We start from the raw sequence: 17,888 nt of genomic DNA on the forward strand, positions 1-17,888 counted from the left end.
AGGTTTTAGTGGGGAGTCTGGAATATTTTACCTATTCTGATGGAAGCCCCATCAACAAAGCTTTTTTAAGCTCTCGTCAGCCTCGGAGTTTTAAGGATGTCCATTAAGTTCAAGAGGACTTTGAGGGCCCTGAAGACCAGAAATTACCCTGCGTCAAGCCCAGAGGTTTTCACTTAATAACTACTGGTAAAGAAAAATTAACTCCATACTTAATAAATCTACATGGTTCTGTTCATCCACCAGCCTTGATCCCCTAAGTCTCCCCAGAAATGACTACAAAATATATGGAAACCCCAGGAAGCAAAAGAAACAGAGCTAATGAGTTATTTCACTGTTTGTGCTTAATTTGTTATTTCCAACAGATTTTGAGGCAGCTTGTAAAAATATGTACAACATTGTACCATAGACAACAAAAGGCAAAAATATTAAAAATGCATTTCCTTATGTACACACGGGCTGCAAATTTGGCTGTGAGCTTCCTAGTAGGAACTGAAAGTAGGAAACACATCTACGCTATGTATCTCTAGACTTTGTCTTTTGTCCCATGGGGACAAATTGTAAAGGTTTTCCATTTGAAGTTAATGGTATTTCAGCACCCACGAAGTCTGTATACTTGCCTGTCAGTTCCTGGGTAATAATGCCAGGGAAAACATCTCACATATGGTTATACTGTAAGCTCCAGGAGGGCAGGGATCCAGCTGTCTGTGTACGACCATGTTCCCTAGTTGTGCCTGCCAGAGAGTAGGTGTTGAGTACAAGAAGCAGTATGCTGAGTGGGTGACAGATTGAGCTCTGGAATCAGAAGACTTGGTATTCAATTCCTAGCCCCATTTTTAGGATCTATGTGACCTTAGGCAAATTACCAAACGTCTCTAAGTTCTATTGCATTCCCTATAAAGTAGAGATAATAATGGCAAATATTTTATAACACTTCCTCCATGCCAGGTACTTTTCTAAATGTTTTATACATATTAACTTTTTAAAATCTTCCTACAACCCTGTGAGGTAGTCACTATTAATATTACCGTTTTACAGATAGGAAAATCAAGGCACAGAATGATTATACTTACTTGCCTAAAGCTACACAAGTGGTAAGTAAAGCAATCAGGGTTCAAACCCAGGCAATGTGAACCCAGAGTCTTTGCTCTTAACAGTTACCTTATACTGTCTCCTAATAAATGTTGGATTTCCTACCATATAGTGTGGCTGAGAGGATTAAAATAAATCTGAATTTAAACATGTAAAATGCTAAGCAGAGTGCTTGGCCCATAGTTTGTACTCCATAAAAGTTGGCTGTTCTCCTCCTTCTCCTCCTTCATCACCACCACCATCATTATCATTGAAGGTTGGATGGATCAATGCTGATGGTTCTCTTACTTGGTTTTCTCTTTGTAGATAAGTAGCATCTGATATGGTTTGGCTCTGTGTCCCCACCCAAATCTCACCTTGAATTGTAATCCCCATAATCCTCTCATGTCAAGGGTGGAAGCAGGTGGAGATAATTGGATCATGGGGGCAGTTTCCCCCATGCTGTTATCCTGAAAGTAAGTGAGTCCTCACGAGATCTGATAGTTTTGTAAATGCCTGGCATTTCCCCTGCTTGCAGTCACTCCTTCCTGCCACTCTGTGAAGAAGGTGCCTGCTTCTCCTTTGCCTTCTGCCATGATTGTAAGTTTCCTGAGGCCTCCCCAGCAACGTGGAACTGTGAGACAATTAAACCTCTTCCCTTTCTAAATTACCCAGTCTCGGGTATTTCTTCATAGCAGTGTGAGAATGGACTAATATAGCATCCCTGTCCCCTGCGTTCAATTAAAAAAAAAAAAACATAGACACAGAGAAAAGCCCAGAGGAGAGTGAAAGGATGTCAGGGCATCATATTTGCCAAGGGGCCATCCTATACATCTAGAAAGGTAGGCACATTGGGAGGCAGCAGTGTACCCTGATGGCCTCTATCAGAGACACAGTGCCAGACATGGTTGGCCCAGGGTTTTGCCCAGAGCAGCAGCTCTCATATTTTTTGTTCAAAATGACCTCACCAAATGGTTGTCTGTCTCCAGTTGCACAAGATTGTGAGAAGATGATCTGCAAGGCCATTTGAATCCAGACATTAACTAAATGGAACAGCACATCTGGAACAGGGTATTTATCAGGCACTTTCTATAGGCCAGAGGCTTTAAGCATATTATCTTGTTTAATCACTGCAATAAACCTATGAAATAGATAGTTTAACCCCTCTTCACTGATGCAGAAGCTGGCTGGAGAGCAGGAAGTTCTTTGTCCCAGTTGCACAGAGGGCAGCTGCAGGATGGTATCAAGCTCTGGCAGTGCTGATATCTTGTTTCCCTTGCTCTACCCCACCTTGCCACCAGGCCACTCCCAGAGAAGAGAAACCTTGAATAAATGGGAATGTGGACAATCAAAGGCATTGGTTTGCCCTCTTTTAGGACCCATAAACTCTTTGGAGAACTTGGATGAACTCTCCCCTTAGACAAATGCACAACACACTCAAAGTAACAGAATTTCAGGGAGACCGTGACCCCTCCAGCCCACTGTGGATCCTGGCTTATGTTCACTTGCTCTCCAGGGAAATTATTTCCTTTAGGTCCACTCAAACTCATATTTGAACCTCAGTTCCCTCTGTTTCTAAACTTGGGTCTTCATCACCAGGCCATGGCTGTCCTGGAAATAGACAAGTAGTCCAAAACTCAGGCCTGCATCTGACACTAAAACATGATGCTCGCACCTTCTCCCTGACCAAGCAGATTTTTACACAAAAAATAAATAAATAACTTCAGTTTATGTGTATACCCCACATAGTCTCCAACGAGGAAAAAGAAAATTAAACCCTGGTATATAATCTTTGTGTAATAGATCAATTATAGATTTCTCTAATCTCTATAGTCTAACTCTCGACGCTTCTTTGAATAATTTTCTTTCCATATTTAAATTTCATAACCCCTAAAAGAAGGAGAAATAATTCCAAGGGAAATTGTTGATTCTTATGATAAAGGACAAAGTAGTCTAAAGCTGGGTTAGTGCACATTAACTGACTTTGCTCTCAGTTAACATACATTGAGAACCTATTGTTTGCTTAGCACATGCAGAATACTTTGATACACATGATCTCATTTCGCTCTTACACCTCACTCCCATCCCCAGAAGTCCAATGTGGAAAACAAAGTCATTACTATCACCCTCATTTCACAGCAGAGGAAACTGAGGTCCAGAGAGGTTCTGTGACCTGCCCAAAGTCAAACAGTGAGATGTGGCAGAGCTAAGACTGAAGCTCTGGGGTCCAGTCTCCAAGTCCCATTTGCTCAGGCCTCAACCAATATGTGAGGCAACGTTTTAAAACACAGATCTGGGTTGTTGACTTGCCGCAAATAATGCAAATACCAAGAAAGCAATCCCGTTGAGAACATGTGAGTCATCTGTACTGTTAATTAGGCAACCTTCTCCCCAACATTCAAGACCCAGGTCTCGAGTCTCCTTTGCTGTGAAGTCCCCTCTGACCATCATCCCCTTTCCCTAAGCAGAGGGTCTCATTACCCTGAAAACTGGGTCACATGTTGGAGTGGGTCATGATTATCTGGTACTTTTTGCAGTGAACTTTTTAAGGGGTAGTAAGTTCCTGAATTAGAGTCAGAGACACCAGGAGCATCAGATGAGGAATTGGCCCACGATTCATTGCCATGGCACAGCTACTTGACTTAGCCTCTGACTTAATGTCTTGGCAGGTGGGCAAACCAGAGGGAGCAAGGATGACTCAGTGTGTTCCTGCCTGGGCTGAACAGGAGAATGACATGGCTGTCAAGGGAGAGGGAGGAGGCTGGGCTTGGATGGCGAGCATTTCTGGGAAGGTCTTGTCTTCCCTGAAAGCTGAGGATTTCTGAAGTATAGCACTAGGTAGTGCCCAGGAAATGGTGAATCTGTGTCACAGCCCACAGTGTTTTCAAACTGCCCGTGTCGACCCATTAGTGGATCATGATGTCACTTTTGTTGCTGCTGTTTCGGCATTTTTTATTACTAAGATGGAAGAGAAGTGAAAAGGAAAACAAATGAGAAGGCCTCACTTGTAGTAAGGGTCACTGTTATTCCCCATTAATTTTTTTAATGGAAATCATGAAGAGTGTGCGTGTGGGTGTGGGTGTGTGCGCACACCAAGCTGTGATATAAAATATATTCTTACTCTGAGTCACAGTCAAAAATATTTGAAAAAAACAAGATTGGATTAGAATCTTAGAAAAATATCCCTTGACTAATTTCCTGATTATAGAAACATTAAACTGTAATGGTCATCTGTATCATTCATCCATTATTCATTATTTTTTATTTTTTTGGAGACACAGTCTCACTCTGTCACCCAGGCTGGAGTGCAGTGGCATGATCTCAGCTCGCTGCAACCTCCACCTCCTGAGTTTCTCCTGCCTCAGCCTCCCAAGTAGCTGGGATTACAGGCATCTGCCACCACAGCCGGCTAATTTTTTGTATTGTTAGTAGAGGCAGGGTTCCACCATGTTATCCAGGCTGGTCTTGAATTCCTGACCTCAGGTGATCCACCCACCTCGACCTCCCAAAGTGCTGGGATTACAGGCATGAGACACCACCCCTGGCCCCGTTATTCGTTATTCACTATTTATTTATCCAAAAAGTCATCTACTTGAGTTCCCTACCCTGTTGTCTCACCCCCTGTTAGATGTGAAGGTAAAACATTTAGGAGAAAGTGAGTAGCTCCGTGTGTCTGGAGCCACCAATCAGGCAGTGAGGACGAAAGCAGGAGTGTGACAGGCCCACCGTATGAAGGTGCCCGTCTTCAAAGGAGGCACCTTTGCTGAGACTATGTGGTTCAGGCAGGGTGAGGAGTGGACTTTAACTACTGGCTTTGGCATTCTGTCTCCCCTCACCTGCTAGTTGGTTTAAATTATTTAGCACTTGTCTATTGGTACTATTTTATTTCCAGACTATTTTGTCCATGCCAGTATCATCTCTTCAGTTTTAAATGATTTGAATGTGTCCTCTTCTTTTGCATCTCCAAAATGCCGAGCAGGGTTGGAAACACAGCAGGTATTCAGTAAGTGCTTCCACTGTATTGACAGATACTTGTTCTTTAGGTCTCTGATAAGACATCCCTTCATTCCTAACCTTCTCCTACCATAGAGCATTTAAGAAATGGTTTTGCAGCTATGTGTGTAACAACCTGTCTTCTTCACTTACACTGGGAGTTCACTGAGCATGGGATTATGTGTATTCTCTCCATCACTATATCCTCAACCCCAAACACAGCACAATGTCTGCCTTGTTCCTTGTATCCTCAGTAGGATACTTGGTAGGTGTATCTGTTAGTTTTCACCACAGTAACGGTGAGTAACTAACATCCCCACTATCTCAGTGGCATACCAAATAAGCATATGTCTTTGCGGGCAGCCGGGGCAGCTCTAAGCTGCAGGCCAGTTCTGGATCTGCTCTGTGTGTCTCTCATGCCAGGCTAGCCAGAGCATGTTTTTCTTCTCTTTTCCCACCTTCAGATCTGCAGTTTTGCAGACAATGCATGTTTTTCTTTTTTCTTTTTCTTTCTTTCTTTTTCTTTCTTTTTTTTTTTTTTGACAGTCTTGCTCTGTTGCCTAGGCTGGAGTGCAGTGGCATGATCTTGGTTCATCACAGCCTCCACCTCCCGGGTTCAAGCAATTCTCCTGCCTCAGCCTCCCTAGTAGCTGGGACTACAGATACATGCCACCCACACCCAGCTAATTTTTATAGTTTTAATAGAGACGGGGTTTTACCATGTTGGCCAGGCTGGTCTCGAACTCCTGACCTCAGGTGATCTGCCTTCCTTGGCTTCCCAAATTGCTGGGATTATGGGCGTGAGCCACCATGCCAGGCCTAGGGCATGTTTTTCTTATGACCAAGGCAGGAGGCGCAAGAGAGCAAGTTCGATTTTACAAGTAGTCTTCAGGCTTTTGACTCCATCGTGTTTGTTAACATAGCTTTGACCGAAGTAAATCAAGTAGTCAAGCCCAAAGTCAAGAGGAAAGGAAATGCACTCGACTTAGGGAGTTTGGGGTGGCAAAGGAAAGAGTGAATATTTCCGAATCATCCACCCAAGTAAGTTCCCAGCTTCTCACTGAATGTTTATGGAATGGAAAGGAAGGGAAGAGAATAATTGGATTGCAGGGATTTCCCGTGGGTATTGACCATACAGGTTACAAAAGCCCATGGGGACTCTTCTGCCTCCTGACATACAGCTCTACAGAGAAAGCCGGAAGCCTTGTCAAACAGGTAACAGCCCGACCATCCAGAGCTAGAGTTGTTGAGCAAACAAAGTGAGCCCTCAGAAGCAATTTTAGGCAAAGACTGTTCCCCCAGGGCACTGAGGGACCACAACTGCCTTTGTGGGGAGAACAAGGGGAGCGACCACCAGAGTCACAAGAAGTCACGTCTAGGAGTGGATAGCAACCCTTCCAGGCATGAGGAGAGGATTCTGTTTTGTGTCCTTTGGAAATGCGTGTGTCCAGATGAATGCCCACATGCTTGCTAAAAGCAGTAGTCAGGACTTCTAAGAGACCTTTGCAAATAGCTGGGCATCCATTTCTAAAAAGAGTCCAGAGCACTGGTTCCTACACTGGCTTTCTTTGCAGTACCAGCTCTGGTGTGGTTTGAGATTATGCGAAATGTTGCACCCCTGCCTCGGTTAACTGAAAAATAACAATATGTTTTCCTTTCATTCTCTGTCTCCCTTCTGACTGCAGGGGTGCTGTGCCTACCAGACAGCCTGAATCTTCACAGAGACCCACAGCGGTCAAACAAGCCGGGAGAACTGCCCATGTTCAGCCAGTCGGAGCTGAGGACCATCGAGCAGTCCTTGCTGGCCACGCGCGTAGGCAGCATCGCAGAACTGAGTAAGTAGATGTTGGTTCTCCAGCTCTCATGCCTCAAGACGTATCCTGTCTGTGCCCGAAGTGACACAGTGTCCTCATGCCAATCCCTCAGGGCACTACTTTGTAATCAGTGGGGTGACACCTTTTATTGAGTGCCTGCTGTGTACACTAAACAATGCCAGTAGCATGGGGAAGGTAAGAGCTCTGAAGCTGGTACATTTCCTGGTTCCACCATAAATCGGGTCAGGTTCCTAAGCTTTTCTGAACCTCAGTTTCCTTTTCTATTAAATAGAGAAAATACCAATGCCTACCCAGAGTGTAGCTGCAGTGATTCAATGAGCTCACATCCATAAAGGTGTCAACATAAATAACAAGCAGAGAAGGAGATTCTCTAAAAGAAAATCATGTTTATCTGGGAATAGGCCTTGCAATGAGAATATGCATGCCAGAGTATATTCTCAGAGAAATACTATGTGTGTATTTGGGGGCTAAAGGAAGACAATGGTCCTTAATGGAAAAGTGAGGAGGAGGATTACAAAATTGTTTTTGAGATAATTATCCTTGGCTACAAGGATCAATAAATAACAAGGGTGGCACCAGTCTGAGATTGGACTGGCAGTTGCTGGTCACATGTCTTCATATAAGTAGAGTGTGTGTGTGTGTGTGTGTGTGTGTGTGTATAAGGATACCATGGCCTTTGTGCAAGGCTGTGATTTTTGCAGAGGTTTTCTGTGATAGTTCTTGTTATCAGGCATTTGTGCATGAGAATCTTCCCTTCATGGCCTTCCCTGACTCTCTTCATCAGGGATTTTAACACAAATGATTCCATTTTAATTCTGACAGCTTTCACAAGAGGGTTTGCCAAGGTGCCTGGCACATGGTAAATACTCTATAAATGGCTGGCTACTGTTGATTTCCACAGTGAGATCCACTTAAATCATATATCAGGTCACATCTTTCCTCTGTTCAGAGTCCTCCACTGGCTCTGGTTCAGTGGTTCCCCATCTGACCCACAGGAAAAGCCAAAGCCCCAGAATTACTTCCAGCTCCCCCCATCCCCTACCCTCCCCAGACACCCTCCTCCATCTTCCCTCTGTCCCCTACTTGTTCCTTGAACACAGCAGGCATAGCACAGGACCTTTGCACTTACTTTTCCCTCTGCCTGAACTGCTCTTCCTCCAGGTATCCCCATGGCTCACTCCCTCACTACCTTCACATTTCACCCAAATATTACCTTCTCAATGAAGCTTTCCGTGACCATTGTATTTAAAATCATAATACTCTGAGGACCCTTGTCTTAGTCAACTTGGGTCACTATAATGAAATACCATAGACAGCGTGACTTAAAACACAGACATTTATTCCTCATGGTTCTGGGGGCTGGGAAGTCCAAGATAGAGGTGCAGGACAATTCAGTTCCTGGTGAGGTCTCACTTCCTAGCTTGCAGATGGGTACCTTCTCCCTGTGTTCTCATAGGGTGGTGGGGTGGGGGAAGGGATTCCTCTTCTTATAAGTCCTCCAACCCTATCATGAGGTTCCACCCTCATGGACTCACCTAACCCTAATCATTTGCCAAAGGCTCTATCTCCAAATACTATCACATTGAAGGGCAGGGCTTCAACATATGGATTTGGGGTGATGAACTTTCAGACTATGGCAACTCTTCTCCCCTTCATTGCTTTACTTTTATCCCCAGAAGTTACCATCCTAAGATATACTCTATATTTTTGTTTTTTAATAATAGGTTTATTGAGATATAGTTCGTATACAATTTACCTTTGTAGAGCATACAGTTCAGCAGTTTTTAGTATATTTACCAGGATATGCAACCATGACTATAATCAATTTTAGAACATTTGTATTACCGCAACGAGAAACCCAGTACCCATCATCAACTACTCCCCTCCCCTCCCACTCACACTCTGTATTTTTTTTTTAATTATTTCTCTATCCCCCTAGTATATAGAACATAGTAGAAACATTTTATTTGCTCACTGATGTAACCCTAGCACCAGGAATACTGCTTGGCATATAGTAGGCCCTCAGGAAACATGAAGGAAGGAAGAGAAAGAGAGAGTGGTTGGGAAATGGGAAAAGGAGGGAAAGAAGGGAAGGGAAGGGAAAGGGAAGGGAAGGGAAGGGAAAGGAAGGAGGGAGGGAGGGAAAAGAGGTAGAAAGATGCAAAGAAGGAAGGGATAATCAAGGTTGAGGTATCCCAAGTTTAAGTAATAATTTACCATGCTTATATACCCCCAAATTCAGGACTGTGCTCTCTGAGTCTGACCAACCACAGGAAAATAATCCTGTATTTACTTATGATCCAATTGATTATCAAAAAATTTAGCTGAGTATTAGTTACTGATGGAATTGAAGCATTGATCACAGAAATGCTAGAATGTGTTAAAGTGGGAGTTGGTATTGAAATTCCAGCAAATCCTAAACTATGAAGGGATTTAAGACCCAAAATGCAACTTCCACTTCTTCCCAGAGGAATTCCCTGGACACCCAGATAGGCACCCTCCATTAAGCTTACGGCCTGCACCCTGGAAAGGGAGTCAGTAGCTGATCAAAGCTATAGGGGGTGCTTATGGCCACTAGAGAGCTACTTTCCTGGCATCTGAATTTGGAAATTGAGCTTCCCATTCCCTTCAAACCTCTGAAGTTACAAAACGCCTCCTGTCACAGGGCCTCCTAGCTACTGGTCAGTCCTGTGATTCTTCTGAGACTTTTGGGTGCCACAACACCTTTGGCAATCTGGCGAAACCTGTGGACCCTGTCTCAGAATAATATTTTTAAATGCATAATGTGCAAATGATTACAAAGGAAACTGATTACATTAAAATCCAATCATCATAATATTTTTAATCTCAATTGTGGTATAGTAGTTCTCTGTTGTTTTTTTTTTAATTAGCATGTGACATAACAAGATCTAGCAGCAGGTCAGATGTCCCCATGATTTGGGGGTAATATGTGTGAATGCTGTTTTGAGATGTCTGCTACAAGTGGAATGGGGTAAGGAAATATCTGCATTTTAATACGTACTTAGGGCATTCAGAGGCAGAAGGTCCAAGCAGCATTCTTGGAGAAACATTGCTCTAAGAAGAAGTGCTACACATTTGGGACTTCAGTATTTTCCAGGACATGCTCATGACCCTAGAAATGTAGGATCTGGCTACCGAGTTGGGACATAGCTTTGTGGGACAACCCCAGAAGAGGCCCTCATACCATGTGGCTCACACGCACTGTCCCTAGGGTCTGAAAGCTTTGTCCTGGGATGTCTCAAAGTCCTCCCGCGGCCTCCAGCACCTGGATTGGGCTATGCATAATTCCAGCGCTCTCTTCCAAGAAAGGATTTGCTAAACAAATCTGCTCTTTGCCTAACAGGCAGCCTGCAGGAGCTGCTTGCCGCATAAATTGTTTTTAAGGACAATTTGCTCTGTAAATTAAATGCTGTCCTCATTGAATGTTGACTTTTGCATATGAGTTGTTGGCACACAAATGGGTGTTGCTAATTGCGAATGGGTTTTGTACATTAACTAAGTCAGCCCCATAGAATGTGCACACAAGGAAACACTTTGATAAGTCACGTCAGCGGCTGAAAGGAATAAAATTGCCTTTTTTTCTGATCTGACTGTCATTTAGACTGGCTTGCTCTGTGGTCTGAATCAATACAGCCTTGCTCTCTGTGTACATAGAGAGCTGTTCTTCATATTCAAAGGTTGCTCTGCCAATGTGGATGGTAGAAACCACTGTTTTTGCAGCAGAGGTGAGATGGAGAGTTTGTTCTCAGTCATCCCTGCTCTTGTTGAAACAGGGACACGTCTGGCTAGGGTCAAGAGGGGAGCCCTATTTTAATAGCTAATAACAATAATAATGGCAGCAGCTGATGTTTAATGAGCCAGGGAACTATGCTAAGTGTTTACAGGAATTACTTCCAACATGTTATTATTGTCCTCATTCGATGATACGGGAATGGAAGCAAGAGGAGGTTAAACAATTTGTTCAAGATCAACCACACCTGTGAATTGAATGGCTCAAAATTGAATCCAGGCTTCTCAAGGCAAAGCTTTTATACTTAACCACGAAACTACACTCCCTCAAGGGAAGTCCAGAAGATATTTCCACTCAGACCTGAGATTCTCCACCTCTGTACCATCAGGGTGTCAGTTGGGTCTGCGTTCCCTGCAAATCACTCTGAAGATTTGCAATTTGCTCTGTAGGGTGCACTGTGGATACTCTCCTGTAAACTAAACTGGAGGTGCGAACATTCACAAAGCTTACAATACCTCCCCAAATACAGCAGGCGCTGCATGATGACATTTCAGTCAATGACAGACTACATATATGATGGTGGTCCCATAAGATCATAATACTGGCCAGGTGCAGTGACTCACACCTGTAATCCCAGCACTTTGGGAGGCTGATGCGAGGGGATTGCTTGAGCCCAGGAGTTTGAGACCATCTTGGGCAACATAGTGAGACTTTGTCTCTACAAAAAACAAAACAAAATTAGCCAGGTATGGTGGCACGCACCTGTAGTCCCAGCTACTCGGAAGGCTGAAGTGGGAGGATTCCTTGAGCACTGGAGGTCAAGACTGCAGTGAGTCATGATCACGCCTCTGCACTCCAGCCTGGGCGACAGAGCAAGATCCTGTCTCAAGAAAAGAAAGAAAGAGAGAAAGAGAGGGGAGAGAGAGAGAGAGAGAGAAAGAAAAGAAAAGAAAAAAGATGGCTGCATTTTTTACTGTACCTTTTTTATGTTTAGGTATGTTTAGATACACAAGTACTTCCCATTGTGTTACGATTGCCCACAGTATCAGGACAGACACATACTGTACAGGTGTGTAGCCTGAGAGTGATAGGCTACACGCTACAGCCTAGGTGTGCAGTAGGCTGTACCCCTGGGTTTGTGTAAGTGCAGTCTACGGTGTTCATCCAACAATGAAATCGTCTAAGGACATATTTCTCAGAACCTGTCCCTGTTGTGAATCAATGCTGGGCTGTATTTAGACAGGGGACCACCTCTGCGGACTGGGACTCCTCCTGGTAGCCCTTGCCTGTTTCCTTGGGGCCTCATATTAAAATCTAGAACTGTCTTGACCACCCGAAATGTCCAAAGCACTTATCTTTGTCCAGCCTGTTATGGCTTGAGGTAGAAACACATCCCCTCTTTCTGGAGCACCTACTGTGTACCAGCTGCTTTGAATACCTTTAAGGTATTCTTCTCCTTTCGCAGATAAGCAAACTGAGACTTAGGAAGGATAAATGTCTTGCCCAAGGCCACTCATCTAGTAAGTGGCAGTCATAATTAAAACCATTTTTTCTTTTTCCCTCTGCTGTGCTGTGTGCAAATCAGCTTTGTATTGTGAGCACCTAACACCATCACCCACAGCTCAGGAAATGTCCCTTGAATGTCGAATGAATAAATGAATGACCTAAAGTGAACTTGTCTGAGAAACAAAAACAGAAGAAAATGCTGCGAGTGGGACTGTTAATGAAACCCAGTCAGACAATAAATTTTCTATTGAGCTGAATTTTGAACTCAGGGATGTAGAGCTGAACCTATGCAGGTTCTAAAATATTTGGTAAGCTAAATCAAGAGGCCACAAAAATCACCAAACTGACACCAGCTGGCAAGTCTTTGATCCTGAGCTCTGGGAAATTTGCCGGGCGATGGACATCACAGTCGACTTAGAGTCCGGTGGGCGGTCCAGGTCTTCTTCCCCGAACCAGTGAGTAGGGCTCGGGGAAGTAGGTCCACCCAATCCCCACAGGGCTGTGGGGAAGCAGAGGCCCTGGCTTCTCTCCCTTTAGGACCAATTTGCTTTTGGTCCCATCTAAGTCCGTATTTGTGTCCTCTGAGACCTTGTCTTGGCTCTTCTGCCTGTCACTCAGCCTTGCCCCCAAGCTCCCAGTTAAACCCCCAGCTGACAGTCGTTAATTATAATGTTTGCTTTCTGTTAAAAGAAAAAAAAATGAGGACTTCTTCACAAAATGTCTCTTCCTGTTGTCTTTTCACACTAGACTGTGAACTTGCTGTCCCCAGGCAATTAGGCAATCAAAACAGGGCAATTACTTTCCACCGCATAAAAAGCTTTTCTGGGCTGTCTCTCCTCAGTGTCACCAGAAGAAAAAGCAACCCCACAAAAAAAGCGCCTTTTGCTTGGACAAAGTTGTCTTTCCCCTTGTTTGAAACGTAAGTGGGCTCTTTTCTGAGAGTCCCCCACCTCCAGCCCCTAGGGTATAACTGTAATCTTCTCATGTGGCAAAGTGGCCACTGGCCTACTGATATTTCTTGAATATTCCACCCACGCCCCTACCACAAGGCCTTTGCACCTGCTGCTCCTTGTGCCTGAAATCTCTTCCCCTAATATTCTCAAAGCTCCCTCACTTCATTCAAGCCTCTTCTAAAATGTCACCTCCTCAGAGATGCCCTCCATGACTGCCCCACCCACTGACCCCTCCCCACATCACTCCCTATTTCCTCTTCTGCCTTAATTTTCTTCTTGCACTTGTTACCACCTGACATGGTATATATTTGTTTCTTTTCTGTCTCCCCCACCAAGACTGTAAATCCCATAAGAGTTGAGACTGTTTTTTTGAGACGGAGTCTCACTGTTGTCTCCCAGGCTGGAGGGCAATGGCGCTATCTCAGCTCACTTCAGCCTCCGCCTCCTGGATGCAAGCAATTCTTGTGCCTCAGCCTCCCGAGTAGCTGGGATTACAGGCATGCACTACCTCGCCCGGCTAATTTTTGTATTTTTAGTAGAGACAGGGTTTCACCATGTTGGCCAGGCTGATCTCGAACTCTTGAGCTCAAGCAATCTGCCTGCCTCAGCCTCCCAAAGTGCTGAGATTACAGGTGTGAGCCACTGCATGTGGCCAAGACTTTTTTTTTTTTTAATATCACTGCATCCCCAATGCCTAAAACAATGTTCAGCACACAGTAGGACACAATAATATTTGCTGAATGAGTTAATGAATGGCAAGCTTCCAGCTGAATCCAGAGGTCAGCCTTCTCTTGCTGCATCTCTGTTCCTTCATCTCTCCTTCTCCATAAGAATAAATCTTTCATTACTCTGTACCTAATGACCTGGATTATATGTGGTTTTTTTTCTTTTCTTGTTTCTTTATTTTTTCCTCAAGGAGAAGGGTTTCAGTCAGACGAGTTAAACAGCAGTTTATGATACTGCGGAGTGACTTGGTTTCCTCATCTGTGCTGTGTGACTTAGGGCAAGTGACTTGATCACTCTGATTTCCGGTTTTATTGTCTGTGAGAAAAGGGTGACAATACCTCCTCTCCCAGGGTTGTCAGAGGTTTGGGAAATGTACTAGAGTAAGTGGTAGCTGGCATGGACAGAAGGAAGAGTAGGGAAGGCAGTGAAGGTGCTGTAGCAGCATGGGTTTGGGCAGAAGGAGCCCACCATTGGAATCTGTGACTCTTTGTCCTAGAATGGTCACACCTGGCATGCAGGAACAATGGTTTCTTGGGGGCTCCACAGATGATCCTGAGTCAGGTAGGTTAGAGTAGCATTTCCCCAAGGGTGGCACTGGAAATGATAGTAGGTGATGCACAAAACACCTTCTAATTTAAATTGCAATATATTTTTATGAGTACTAGGACAATATTAGTTTTCCATTTATGGCACTGATATGAAATTTTCTCTTAAAATGAATTTATATGTGTGAAATAATTAGCCAATTTAAAGAAAAATATTAAGTAAATAAATTGTATCAGCAGCACACAGATATGAGACACATCATGATGGTGATTCCCAAATGGCTGATATTTGGGAAACATAGTTATTAGTGGACTGATTCTCAGGTAGGCTTCTAAAATCAAACTCCAACTATCCAAACTCAGTTCAGTTAGTAACTATTGGATTTGTTGTTTTGCGATCATGACACTGACAAGGAAAGCAGCAGATAGCATATATTATAGAGCAGGGTTTGAAAGGAAGCTAGTGACTTCAGGGATCCCTGTGCCAACTCCATCTCCCATGGCCAGCCCTCCTCAGAGAAATCTTTGGGACCTCTGACCTTGGGACTAGGCTGCTGCTGTTGCCACTGCTGCCGCTGATGGTGATGATGGCGGCAGTGATGGTGACAGTGATGAGATGATGACGGCGGTCATGGTGATGATCATGGTTATAGTCATGATGATGATTATGGTGATAGTGATGATGATGGAGATGATGATGGTAGTGATGGTGATGATGATAGAGATGACTTTGGTGATGAATGATGGTGATGTCTGAGATGATGGTGGTGATAATGATGTAATGGAGATGGTGGTGATGGTGATGATGATGGTGATGATGATGATGGAGATGATGATGGTGGATAGTGATGTATTGGAGATGGTGGTGATGGTGATGGTGATGGTGATGATGATGGTGGATGGACATGATGATGTAGATGAGGGATGATGATGGTGGAGTGATGATGATGGAGGGATGATGGATGGTGATAGTGGATGTACGGAGATGGTGATGGTGATGATGATGAGATGGTATGGATGATGGTGATGCAGGGACGATGATGGAGGATGATGATGGTGATGATAATGATGGTGATGATGATGGTGACGATGATGGAGATGATGGTGATGACAATAATAATGGAGATGATGGTGGTCATGATGGCGATGGTGATGATGTGACAGTGATGGTAATGATGACTGAGATGATAATCATGATGATGTACATGATGGTAATGATGATGGTAGTGGGGATGGTGATGAAGGTGAAGATGAAGATGATGATGGTAGTGATACAAAGAATAATAGTACTGAATACTTATTAAGTGCTTACAATGTACCAGACTCTGTTCCAAGTGCTTTAAATGCTTTATATGCATTTCTTCATTTAATACTATGAGGTAGGTACTATTATTGCCCTAATTTTGCAGATGAAATGAAGGTTAGGTAGTTTATGTATATTGTTTGTTTAATTCACAAAACAAATTCATTAGGTCATAATCATTCTCACTTACAGAGACATTAAATAACTCACCTAAGGTCGCTCAGCTATTTAGTAGCAGGTGGGAGGCTCTCAGTCTGAGTATCAAGAGCATGTTCCTAACCACATGCCACACTGCCTCCCCTTCCCGGAACAGGACAATGGATGAGGCATGATCTCTGCTTTTGAGACTCAGTAGGGAAAGCAGATGTGTGGATAATTAACTGTGAAATGCAACAGAATTAAACACGTAATGTGTTAGACTTTATAAGCAGGATTTGCAGGTATATAGAGAAAAGAGGGACTTGATTCTGATCAGGGACATCCTGGGGGGCTTCATGGAAGAAGTCGTATTTGGTCATAGCCTTGAAGGTCTTCAATTGTTAGGAGAATGCAGGAAAGGGCAATTAAAGGTGGGAAAACAAGAACAGAAGAAGGGAGCCTGAAAATGCAGGGCAAGCTGAAAGGTGCTCTGAGGAGATGGTGAGACGGTTAGCTCAACCAAGGCAAAAGGCACCTGACCATCAGGCTTCCCAGTGCCTTGGGGAAGTGAATGAGTGGAGTAGGGGCTGAAAATGATTCTCTTCTCTTCTCCACTTCCTTTTGAATCTTCTTGTTTTGAGCTTTTTTAATGGAAGTTTTTGAGAGAGACAGAGGGAAAGATAAGTGTCTTCCACCCTCAACCGAGATGGAAGGTGCAAGAAAGTAAATGCCACCTCAGTAAGCTTATTATTCTGGTAATACAAGTAGCACATGCCATAATTCAAAGTTCAGAAACTACAGAAAAATTGGACAGAATGTCACTGATAATCCCACTAGGGAGAAAAGTCCTTGGTCAACACTTTGGGGTTTTTTCTCCCTGGTGTTTACTTAGTACATAGTTTTTAATAACATAATCCTGATTATACTGTATGCAATTTTGAATTTTGCTCTTTTCTACTTCACATTTTAATATGAGGATTCTTTTTTTGGTATTGCAGTTCTATAAAATCATTTCTAATGGCTGCATAAGTTTACTATTTTATCATGTGGATGTACTAGAGTTTATTTAATCATGTTTTTTATTTTTAAACACTTGTTTGTCAAAATTTGGATCCCATAAGTAAGATTTGGGTGCAAATCCTTGTGCATGAAGATTTTGCTACATTTTGAATTCAAATATTGGGACAGATTCCCAGAAATGGAATTACTGAGTCAGGAGTTATGAGTAGTTGTTAGTACCTTTGCCACATAATGCTAAATTGCTTCAAGATGGACCGAGAGCTGGCCAAGGCTTCATTGGGCTGCCTTTGAAAGAGGGACTCCGATTATTTGGAGTGAAGAGCACAGACCTTAGAGTCAGACAGACCTGGGTTGAAATCTTGTCTGCCTCTTATTAACCTTGTAACCTTGGGCCTGTTTTCTTGTCTGCAAAACATTGTTCCTTAACTTTGGCACTGTTGTCATTTTGGACCAAATTATTTGTTGTGAGAACTGTCCTGTGCATTGTAGTATGTTTAGCAGTATCTCTAACCTCTAGATGCCAGTAGCAAACCCCTGGATGTGACCATCGAAATGTCTCCAAACACTGCCAAATGTTCCCTGGGAGGCAAAAGCAACCCATTTGAGGATTACTACTGTGAAATTGAGATGATATTAATACATACCTTATGGAGCACTGTTAGAATTAAAAACAATGTATATTAAATACTTTTCACAACACGTGATACAGCTTTTACTATTGTTACTAGTAATAGTGGTAATAATAGTTTGTCACTGCTGGATGCTACAGAAAGGACTCTGGAGAGGACAGACTGGATTAGCTCAAAGGCCAGTCCCAACTCCAGGAGCCTCTGGTTCTTTGATTCTTTGGCCAATCATCCAGCGATGTCTCCGTTCCTCTCAATCCAGAGGTCAGAGAGTGGCCTGCTATTTAGAACACCTGCAATGCTAGTTACAGGAAAACCCCTCAGCCCTCACAGGACCCAAGCCTAGCATAGGGAGATGCCTAGAGTCCAGGAAACTGCATTATTCTGGAGAGGAGATTCACTCTTGGATAGTCCCTCCCTGCTC

General features: G+C 43.5%; 1 protein-coding gene across 3 annotated transcripts in view; it reads left to right on the forward strand.

Moving 5' to 3' along the window:
- Positions 1 to 17,888, forward strand: part of BTBD11 (BTB domain containing 11) — a 337,966-nt gene that overhangs the window by 191,220 nt on the left and 128,858 nt on the right. For all 3 annotated transcript variants that reach the window (XM_017946172.3, XM_031650718.1, XM_031650719.1), the window contains one exon: positions 6,747 to 6,896. In XM_017946172.3, coding sequence (XP_017801661.3) covers positions 6,747 to 6,896 — 150 coding nt within the window. The remainder of the gene's footprint in view (positions 1 to 6,746; positions 6,897 to 17,888) is intronic.

This window comes from Papio anubis, chromosome 9 (genome assembly GCF_008728515.1).
Source record: "Papio anubis isolate 15944 chromosome 9, Panubis1.0, whole genome shotgun sequence".
NCBI lineage: Eukaryota > Metazoa > Chordata > Mammalia > Primates > Cercopithecidae > Papio > Papio anubis.